This window comes from Megalobrama amblycephala, linkage group LG9 (genome assembly GCF_018812025.1).
Source record: "Megalobrama amblycephala isolate DHTTF-2021 linkage group LG9, ASM1881202v1, whole genome shotgun sequence".
Classification (NCBI taxonomy): Eukaryota; Metazoa; Chordata; class Actinopteri; order Cypriniformes; family Xenocyprididae; genus Megalobrama; species Megalobrama amblycephala.
The window spans coordinates 17369210-17379646 of record NC_063052.1 but is presented as its reverse complement, the minus strand read 5'-3'; the positions used below and the strand labels follow the sequence as shown (position 1 = coordinate 17379646).

At 36.3% G+C, this 10437-nt stretch overlaps 1 protein-coding gene across 1 annotated transcript; it reads right to left on the bottom strand.

Moving 5' to 3' along the window:
• Window positions 1-10079, bottom strand: psmg2 (proteasome (prosome, macropain) assembly chaperone 2). The gene is made up of 7 exons (XM_048201909.1): window positions 9907-10079; window positions 9613-9784; window positions 9448-9506; window positions 8782-8900; window positions 6969-7142; window positions 6754-6874; window positions 1-283 (listed from the first exon to the last, which is right to left on the bottom strand). The coding sequence occupies exons 1-7, from the start codon at window positions 10069-10071 to the stop codon at window positions 203-205; spliced, it is 891 nt and encodes a 296-aa protein (XP_048057866.1). The 5' UTR covers window positions 10072-10079; the 3' UTR covers window positions 1-202.
• Window positions 10080-10437: the final 358 nt, after the last annotated feature.

Sequence of the window (10437 nt, the reverse complement as noted above, 5' to 3'; positions counted from 1 at the left end):
TTTGCCAAAAATAATGTTACGGTTTATTATTTCTGTACTATTTCACTTATTTACAAGCAAAATGTGTATATAAAGCTTTGTGTAGTTTGACAGCTCAACATCAGTGATTCTCTGACTCATGTTCTAAACGGTCACACCTACAGTTTCAGCAGAGTTGCAAAAAGCATGTCCAGGCGCAAACGTGATGCTTTTCAGCCGCGCTTCAGAAAAGAAGAGGTGGGATCCCACTGCCGAACAGCAGCCTCCATGAGGGAGGAACCCGCCACTGCACTGAGCCCTGCGTCTAAGAGAAAATATCACCATTAACAAAACGGCAACGCTATCTATGCGGGAAAAAAACCTTTCACTTCTGAAATTACGTAACCACATCCTTCTAAGGAAATGTGCCATGCTCAACAATAAGTTTTGAAATTCCATCCAATGGTGCTTCTGCACATTTTTCTTTTATAATAACCAGATACTTAAAGTCTTAAGTTTCATCAGATTTAAGGTCATAAAATGTCTTAAATATGTTAAATGGTATAAGAAAAGTCTTGATTTTAATTTTAAGAGGTCTTAAATTTGAGGAAGGAAAAAACAGGAAATGCAATATGGCTTAAAGGGATAGTTCACCCAAAAATGAAAATTATCCCATGATTTACTCATTCTCAAGCCATCCCAGGTATTTATGACTATCTGAATCTATTCAGATTAACACAATCTGAGTTATATTTAAAAATATCCTGGCTTTTCCAAGCTTTATAATGGTAGTGAATGGGGGGCGAGATTTTAAAGCCCAAAAAATGCATCCATCCATCATAAAAATAAACCATACGACTCCAGTGGGGTTTAATAAAGGCCTTCTGAAGCAAAGCGATGGGTTTAGTGAGAAAAATATCTATATTTAAAACTTTATTAACTATAATAACTAGCTTCCAGCAGATGGCCGCACGCATCGATTTGCGGCGGAAGAGTAACCTCTGACCCAGCGTGTGACGCAATGATGAACGCGGAAGCTCACAGGATAGAGCAAAACAAAATACAGGTCACAAATTAGAAGTCTAAAGCAAGTATGCGTACGGTCGTCTGCCGGAAGCTAGTTATTTTAGTTTAAAAAGTTTTAAATATGGATATTTTTCTTACAAAAACCCATCGCTTCGCTTCAGAAGACCTTTATTAACCTCCTAGATCCGTATGCAGGGCTTGACATTAACACCCGCCAACCCGCCAAATGCGGGTAGATTTCAGCTGTGGCGGGTAAGACAGCCACTCCCACTAGCCACTTTGGCGGGTTGAATATAATTTCAGTTTACAGCCAAATGATCGTCGAAGATCATCGTAGCACAAAATTACAAGCCAATCACACAATTCGTTTTTTACGTGCAGTTAGTGAAGGAGGGATAGGCGGAATTGCACTGAATGACACACAACAGAAGCGCTCTCTCACGTGCGCCCTCTCTGTCGCGCGCGCGATCAGTTCTCCTCGCGCCTGAATAGTCAAATACACTTGCACACGTCTAAATGTCCATCGTGTGGAGTATCTCGCGTGAATACAGTCGGTTATGGCTTAACTGGACGTAAACAGGTGGGTAATAACTGGATATGCGTCAGTTACGTCCATGCATTCAGCAGCCCAATTAAATAAATACCTGTCTGTCATTAATGTTAATTAAACAACACAAGATGTTAAACAAATATAGGCTATATGTTAAATAAACCTACTGTATCTGAAAAATAAAATAAAAAATTAATTTAATATTGTTTTTGTATATTGCTTCTTTGTTCTTTTATATAGCCTAACACAAATAACTTATACAATTTCTCATATTAGCCCATGCTCATATTGTCCACCTCTTGCCCACCTGTACATACCAGCTGATATACAATGTAGTCTTGATTTGGGTGTTCAATCTGCATTTAAAAGTTTGAAAGGGTTTTAAATCTTCTAAATCAAGTAAAATGACTCAAAATAAAGTAATTTAAGCATAACAAAGTCAACTTTAATCATATAAAATGTAATTTACCCTCAAAATTGTGGCCAGTGAAAATGCTGAGTGGCTAGTAACTTTGGAAAACCAAAAAAAAAGTTAATGTCAAGCCCTGTCCGTATGGATTATTTTTATGACAGATGGATGCATTTTTTGGTCTTCAAAATCTCGCCCACCCATTCACTACCCTTATAAAGCTTGGAAGAGCCAGAATATTTTTAAATATACAGTACTGTGCAAAAGTCTCAGGCCACCTTTAGATGTTGTTTTAGCAAAGATATAATGAACATATAATCATTTCTCAGTCTCTTTATTAGAATATAACCAGAAAATACAGTAAATTTGTACACAGTATTAAAAGTCAGAAAAAAACAGCTTTTATAGTCTAAAGTGGCAGGTATTTAGTAGCAGCAACCTGGCTCTCTTAAACCTAAATGGAACGGAAAAGGACTGGTAGGCCAAGAAAACTAAAAATCTGATGAGAACGTTTCATTTTTGAGAAAGTGGAAGAAGTCCAGGATGTCACACTAAATACTGATTTCGGCTTAAACAATTTTGTTCCGATTTTTTTTTATTTTTTTTTTATTTTGTGTACATATTTCCTGTATTTTCTGTTTGTATCGTAATAAAGAGACTGAAAAATAAATGAACTTTATTTAATTCAAATGAATGGTCATTAAAACATTGCTTCAATTTTATTTTAAAAACCCTGCAGATACCCAGTTTCTTTCATCACTACTATTCAAATCAAAGTCCCTTTTATGGAAAGTCTGTTCACTCAGCGGCCGTATTTGCAATGCCTCCAGGCAGCTATTTCGGACATCGAAGACCAAGTCCTATTTATTTGAAAGGGGGAAATCAAGAAATCTCAAAAACTGCTTGGCAAACTCACAATTAAATAACATTTCGGTAACACTTTAGAATACTGTATCGTACTTACTGCATAACTAATAAGGAATTACTGCAGAATTAATCGGTAGTTCCTCATTAACACTCAAGTAACTACTAATAACTACTAAGGAATATGTGTTAACTAATCAGTATGTCATAGCGTTTTTTAATTGTGTTAAGTAACTATTAGTTAATCAGTAACTAATCAATTCAGTCATGCCTACGAACTACGATTAAGTAACTACTAATTCAGCTTCAGGAGGAATAACTATTAAGTAACTATTAATGAACTGTGAAACTCAGTATCAGGTTATGGCCCTTTCTTCTTTACTACTAATGTTAGTTGATTTACTTAAATTTATGCCTACTGTACTGATATATATATATATATATATATATATATATATATATATATATATATATATATATATATATATATATATATATATATGCTCTGCAAATATTGTTAAACATTCGTTCATTTGCGCCACTGTATGTTTCTGTCGGTGGGTGCTATAATGTTGCACGTCTTGCATCACAGCATCACATGCAGGTCAAAGTTTGAGCGCACACATGTAATATCTGTGAGTTTTGTGAGTTTTGCAAGAGAAAAGGGACTGGGATTCCAACTGTCAGCGGAGAGGTACATCGCTCTCGCATTATAACAATGCGCTGGCGACACTTAAACTAAACACTGTAGATACCACATTAATGAACTGTAGAATTAGAAGAAAGGTTGTTTATTCATTTATGTTTTTTAAACGAATGGTGAATTCTTCGTGTTTTTCCTCGTGCTCTACCGTGGATTTCCGTGGATGGCGCTTGAGAGTGTTAATTTTTTTATTCAAGTGTTGTCTGCAACCAGAAAATCAGGATGGATCCGTGACCTGCCAATACCTCAGGTATGTTTATGGCCTTATATATATTTTGTGTCTGTTTTTACTCAAGATATTTCACATTACTATTATAAAGTGATGCCAAATGAGTTCTGTATTTAAGGCAATGATCATTACCACATCATGCTCAAAGAATTACTTCAAACCCACTGATAATTAATAAAGAATTACCACATCATTCTCAAGGAATTACTAAGAACCTGGAACAGTATTCTAAAGTGAAAATATCCTTGTGCATAAGTAATAAAGCCTAAAGTAGTACTAACATAAAAAATTTAATTTTACTTTAAAAGATGACACATTTTAAGAACATTTACATTTATTGCAGTGTTAATAACATTTTCAAAAAAAAATCTATTTCCATACAACAAAACAATGAAAAAAGTGAACACTAAAACAAGAAAACAATACCAAAATTTTACATCAGATTACTAGGAACTTACCAAATATAACAACAGAAGACAGCAAATATGTGTATGCCTAAACTTCAACTTTCAGCCAATGGTTCTCTAATACATCTAATTCATGTTATTTTTTTCTGGCAAAGGTCAATAAGCATGCCATTCTTCTTTTTTTCCTCGATGATGCTTCGAAGTGGCTCCCTTGTGCACATTTCTTTGCACAGTTTGGCAAACTCTGACAGTTACGACACATTGATGTCGCATTCTGATGACGGAAGTGATCTCTAGCACACGTTGAAGTCTACGCGCGCGACATCACTTCCGTCATCAGAATGCGATTTGACCTTATTAACATGGAGGATGAAGGCAGTTGGACATAGTGGTGTATTAGAGTTAAAAAATTATATAAATACCGTTCGGTTTCTCACAAAAACCGATCGTTTCGTGTCTTAGGACATCAATGTGTCGTACCACAAGTGTGGGGTGGATCGAAAAACGGTTGTGGATACGGCAGTGATAGCAGAGCTGGAGTATTGTGATGCTGAAGCCTACAAGACATTGCGTGAAAAGTTCCACAGAGGCCAGAAACTGTCAGAGTTTGCCAAACAGTGCAAAGAAATGTGCACAAGGGAGCCACTTCGAAGCATAATCGAGGAAAAAAAGAAGAATGGCATGCTTATTGACCTTTGCCAGAAAAAAATAACATGAATTAGATGTATTAGAGAACCATTGGCTGAAAGTTGAAGTTTAGGCATACACATATTTGCTGTCTTCTGTTGTTATATTTGGCAAGTTCCTAGTAATCTGATGTAAAATTTTGGTATTGTTTTCTTGTTTTAGTGTTCACTTTTTTCATTGTTTTGTTGTATGGAAATAGAATTTTTTTTTTGAAAATGTTATTAAATGTACACATTAAATGCAATAAATGTAAATGTTCTTAAAATGTGTCATCTTTTAAAGTAAAATTACATTTTTTATGTTAGTACTACTTTAGGCTTTATTACTTATGCACAACAATATTTTCACTTTAGAATACTGTTCCAGGTTCTTAGTAATTCCTTGAGAATGATGTGGTAATTCTTTATTAATTATCAGTGGGTTTGAAGTAATTCCTTGAGAATGATGTGGTAATTCTTTATTAATTATCAATGGGTTCCCATTGTTTTCACTTTATAATACTGTTCCAGGTTCTTAGTAATTTCTTGAGAATGATCTGGTAATTCTTCATTAATTATCAATGGGTTCCCATTGTTTTCACTTTAGAATACTGTTCCAGGTTCTTAGTAATTCCTTGAGAATGATGTGGTAATTCTTTATTAATTATCAGTGGGTTTGAAGTAATTCTTTGAGCATGATGTGGTAATGATCATTGCCTTAAATACAGAACTCATTTGGCATCACTTTATAATAGTAATGTGAAATATCTTGAGTAAAAACAGACACAAAATATATATAAGGCCATAAACATACCTGAGGTATTGGCAGGTCACAGATCCATCCTGATTTTCTGGTTGCAGACAACACTTGAATAAAAAAATTAACACTCTCAAGCGCCATCCACGGAAATCCACGGTAGAGCACGAGGAAAAACACGAAGAATTCACCATTCGTTTAAAAAACATAAATGAATAAACAACCTTTCTTCTAATTCTACAGTTCATTAATGTGGTATCTACAGTGTTTAGTTTAAGTGTCGCCAGCGCATTGTTATAATGCGAGAGCGATGTACCTCTCCGCTGACAGTTGGAATCCCAGTCCCTTTTCTCTTGCAAAACTCACAAAACTCACAGATATTACATGTGTGCGCTCAAACTTTGACCTGCATGTGATGCTGTGATGCAAGACGTGCAACATTATAGCACCCACCAACAGAAACATACAGTGGCGCAAATGAACGAATGTCAGTACAGTAGGCATAAATTTAAGTAAATCAACTAACATTAGTAGTAAAGAAGAAAGGGCCATAACCTGATACTGAGTTTCACAGTTCATTAATAGTTACTTAATAGTTATTCCTCCTGAAGCTGAATTAGTAGTTACTTAATCGTAGTTCTTCAGGAGGCATGACTGAATTGATTAGTTACTGATTAACTAATAGTTACTTAACACAATTAAAAAAACGCTATGACATACTGATTAGTTAACACATATTCCTTAGTAGTTAATAGTAGTTACTTGAGTGTTAATGAAGAACTACCGATTAATTCTGCAGTAATTCCTTATTAGTTATGCAGTAAGTACGATACAGTATTCTAAAGTGTTACCAACATTTCAAATCAGCAACAAAATCTGACATGGACTGTACCATAAATGTTGTTTCTTATGCTCAAATAGTGTTTAAAAAAAAAGCTTATTTTTCAGGCTAGATGAGCCAATGTGCATGTGCAGTCCTAAGAGCGAGTCTCAGGTTTCTATGGGAAACGGCAGCTGCAGTGACTCAATGACTTTATCAATCAGCGATTGGCTTTTTTACTTCGAAGGCGGGACATATTATAGGTACATATTGCACATTGCAGTTTCTCCCAACTAATAGGAGTGAACAGTCTTTCTATATCTATAGTCTTTGTTCAGATTCAGTATATTTTCTCACACACTTACAGGTTTTTCCAGTAGATGAAACCAGTCATTGAGATGGTTGATGAGAGCAAATGCATCAGGGATGTTGTCCCCTTCTGAGCAGAAGATCAGCAAAACTGCCATAGGGATGTCCTCTGTGCAGCTGACAAAAAAACAACAACAAAAAAAAAACTCTATTGGCCAAATTCACAATTGTAGATTTGGTCATTTTTCGACTTTTCGATGACAGTTTTTACCAGTCTGTGTAAAGGGCTTTGGTCACTCCTCCTCCAGGAATATAGAGCCGTTGCTCTGAGTCGGAGATCCCAGGGAACATGCTGATTCTCTCCATCTCCCTCCAGCCCAGCTCCTCCACCCTCTGGCCCTCCTCCTTCTGCAGAGACGGGCTCAGCAGGTACCGCAGAGGAGTGCTGCTCAACAAGAAGACGTGGACATCAGCAACACAAGCACAAGCAAATAATTGAATCATCTGGTGTTTTGGTGACTTTTAGAGGATGTCTGAACATATGTCAGTTCTCCTCACTATGCATCACAGGTGTAGAGAATCATCTACTAAAGTTTGAGGCACAATACATATTTATAGTATATTGTTTTATCATTTAAAACATGTTTTAATTGAAAAATGAAAAGTTTGTGTGCTACCTTAAAATACATGCCATGAAGTTTGATATGTTATCTAATACACTGAACAAAATTATAAACTCAACACTTTTGTTTTTGCCCCAAATTTTCATGATCGAAGACTTAAATTAAGTCTTTCCAATTTTCAAAGACTTTTTCTATGTACACAAAAGGCCTATTTCTCTCAAATATTGTTCACAAATCTGTCTAAATGTGTGTTAGTGAGCACTTCTCCTTGCCGAGATAATCCATCCACCTCACAGGTGTGGCATATCAAGATGGGGGGTCAGTTGAACAGGATGTTCAAAACCAGTCAGTTGATCAGGATGTTGATTGTGGCCTGTGGAATGTTGGTCCACTCCTCTACAATGGCTGTGTGAAGTTGCTGGATATTGGCAGGAACTGGAACACGCTGTTGTATACGCTGATCCAGAGCATCCCAAACATGCTCAATGGGTGACATGTCCGGTGAGTATGCTGGCCATGCAAGAACTGGGATGTTTTCAGCTTCCAGGAATTGTGTACAGATCCTTGCAAAATGGGGCTGTGCATTATCATGCTGCACCATGAGGTGATGGCCGTGGATGAAAGGCACAACAATGGGCCTCAGGATCTCATCACGTATCTCTGTGCATTCAAAATGTCATCAATAAAATGCACCTGTGTTCGTTGTCCATAACATAAGCCTGCCCATACTATAACCCCACCGCCACCATGGGCCACTAGATCCACAACGTTGACATCAGCAAACTGTCAGAGTGGCTGGTCTCAGACGATCTTGGAAATGAAGATGCTGGATGTGGAGGTCCTGGGCTGGTGTGGTTACACGTGGTCTGCACTTGTGAGGCGGTTGGATGTACTGCCAAATTCTCTGAAACGCCTTTGGAGACGGCTTATGGTAGAGAAATGAACATTCAATTCACGGGCAACAGCTCTGGTGGACATTCCTGCAGTCAGCATGCCAATTACACGCTCCCTCAAAACTTGCAACATCTGTGGCATTGTGCTGTGTGATAAAACTCCACATTTTAGAGTGGCCTTTTATTGTGGCCAGCCTAAGGCACACCTGTGCAATAATAATGCTGTTTAATCAGCATATTGATATGCCACACCTGTGAGGTGGATGGATTATCTCGGCAAAGGAGAAGTGCTCACTAACACAGATTTACACATTTTTGTGAACAATATTTGCAAGAAATAGGCCTTATGTGTACATAGAACAAGTCTTAGATCTTTGAGTTAGCTCATTAAAAAAAATGGGGGCAAAAACAAAAGTGTTGCATTTATAATTTTGTTTAGTGTACAATGATATCAAAGATCAGAAAATTAACTTAACTAATACAATGACATTTAAACAATTTTATGTACAAAAAAAAAAAAAATTGCCTTTATTTACATTATATCTATCTGTCCTCACTATTTCATTACCCATGAAGCTGTTGGTCGTCTCTCTGATAAGCGTGACTGCTGGACAGCAGCACACTTCTGAGGAATCCACTACTCTTGATCCAGGAAACAATCAGCTTTCGGAATGATCTGACCTTTGTCTAAAGTAAACAGTAAACAGCAGAGTCATGTGCAACTGAAATAAAAATATTGTCTTAGTGGGTGACTGATATATTGTACGGTATTTGGCATTTTATAATTATCGCTATCAGCTGAAAAATTTTCTGCTTTATATATAAAGAAATTATTTAAAAAAATGATTAAAATAAATAATACATAATGTTTATATATTACTTTGGATTAAATAAATTGATTAAAATATATCAATATAGTACTATAATACTGTAGTGAGTTAAAAATCATAATGATGTAACATAATAGAAACTAAATATTTACCAAATAATGCTTTAAATATTTATAATATTATTTTTTTCTCAATATTAATGGGGTCTTTATTCATGAAACTATATAGCTGACATTAAATATTTAGTATGGCATTAAATCGTATTTGGGGGTCGTGGTATCTAAACGGATTGAAACTCTCTGCTCTATCAGCAAGATATTGGCATCAGCCATCAAAAACTCCATATCGGTCCACCACTAAACTGTACAATAAAGTGTAAACTTGTATAAATGCACACCACTAACCTGGATGATGGGTGTTCTTATCTGCAAGACAGCCAGCTTTAAGTCATTGTGTGAGTAAACTGCACAAACACATTGAAAACATCAGCCACTGTACATGCAAGAATTGGTGGTGAGGGAAAATATGATTCTTAGGAATTAAAGGTTAAAGCTATAGTATCCCATTACCCTCTGCGCTGGTGCTGAGCTGGGCAGCATCCTCAGTGGATGTTGCATACGGGTTGTTCCCAACCATGGGAATCAGACAGTCCGTGTGGAAGTATCCCACTCTGGGCATATTTAATGTTGAGATGAGGAGATCCACGGCGAGCTGTCCCACATTTCCAACAGATACTGCAGGCTATGCACATGACAAAAAATTATAAGTAGCTCAGTGTTTGATAACTGCAACATACAGATGACCACACGAGTTTGTGTTGATGATGAAGCTAAAATACTAATGACGGCAAATAACTTACTTACCATTATCAACGTAAAGCCTTTAAAAGATGGAACATCATCCCCCGCCGAAATGAACATTTTTAAACTGTTTATATCTAATTTAGAAGATAATTTTAGATGAATTGCAGTGGATCTGTAGTGATTTTTACTTTCAATTTCCTGCGCTGTGAAAAAAGGACCTGGCATTACTGCGTCATGCCTCTACGGGACAGCCTGATGCCTGAACAAAAAAAATCAAATCTATTAATTTGAGACGTGTATATTGACCAGTTTTTGGAAGCAAAAAATTGTAACATACATAACAATATTTCAATTTTTATCAGACCTTAAGAGACAATAATTTGGCAGTTACAAGCATTTATTGCGATAGAAACTTTTCAAAAGTGTCAAAATAAAAGTCTTTAGCCAGCGAACTTACCAGCTAAACAAAATTTTAATATATAACTTTAATCGTTGTTGTTGTTGTTAATTAACTTTTTGAGGGTCTAAACATGCTCGAAAACTCTTTTTGCGTTTTTGCGCGTGCAAAAATGAAATTTTGCACGCGAATAA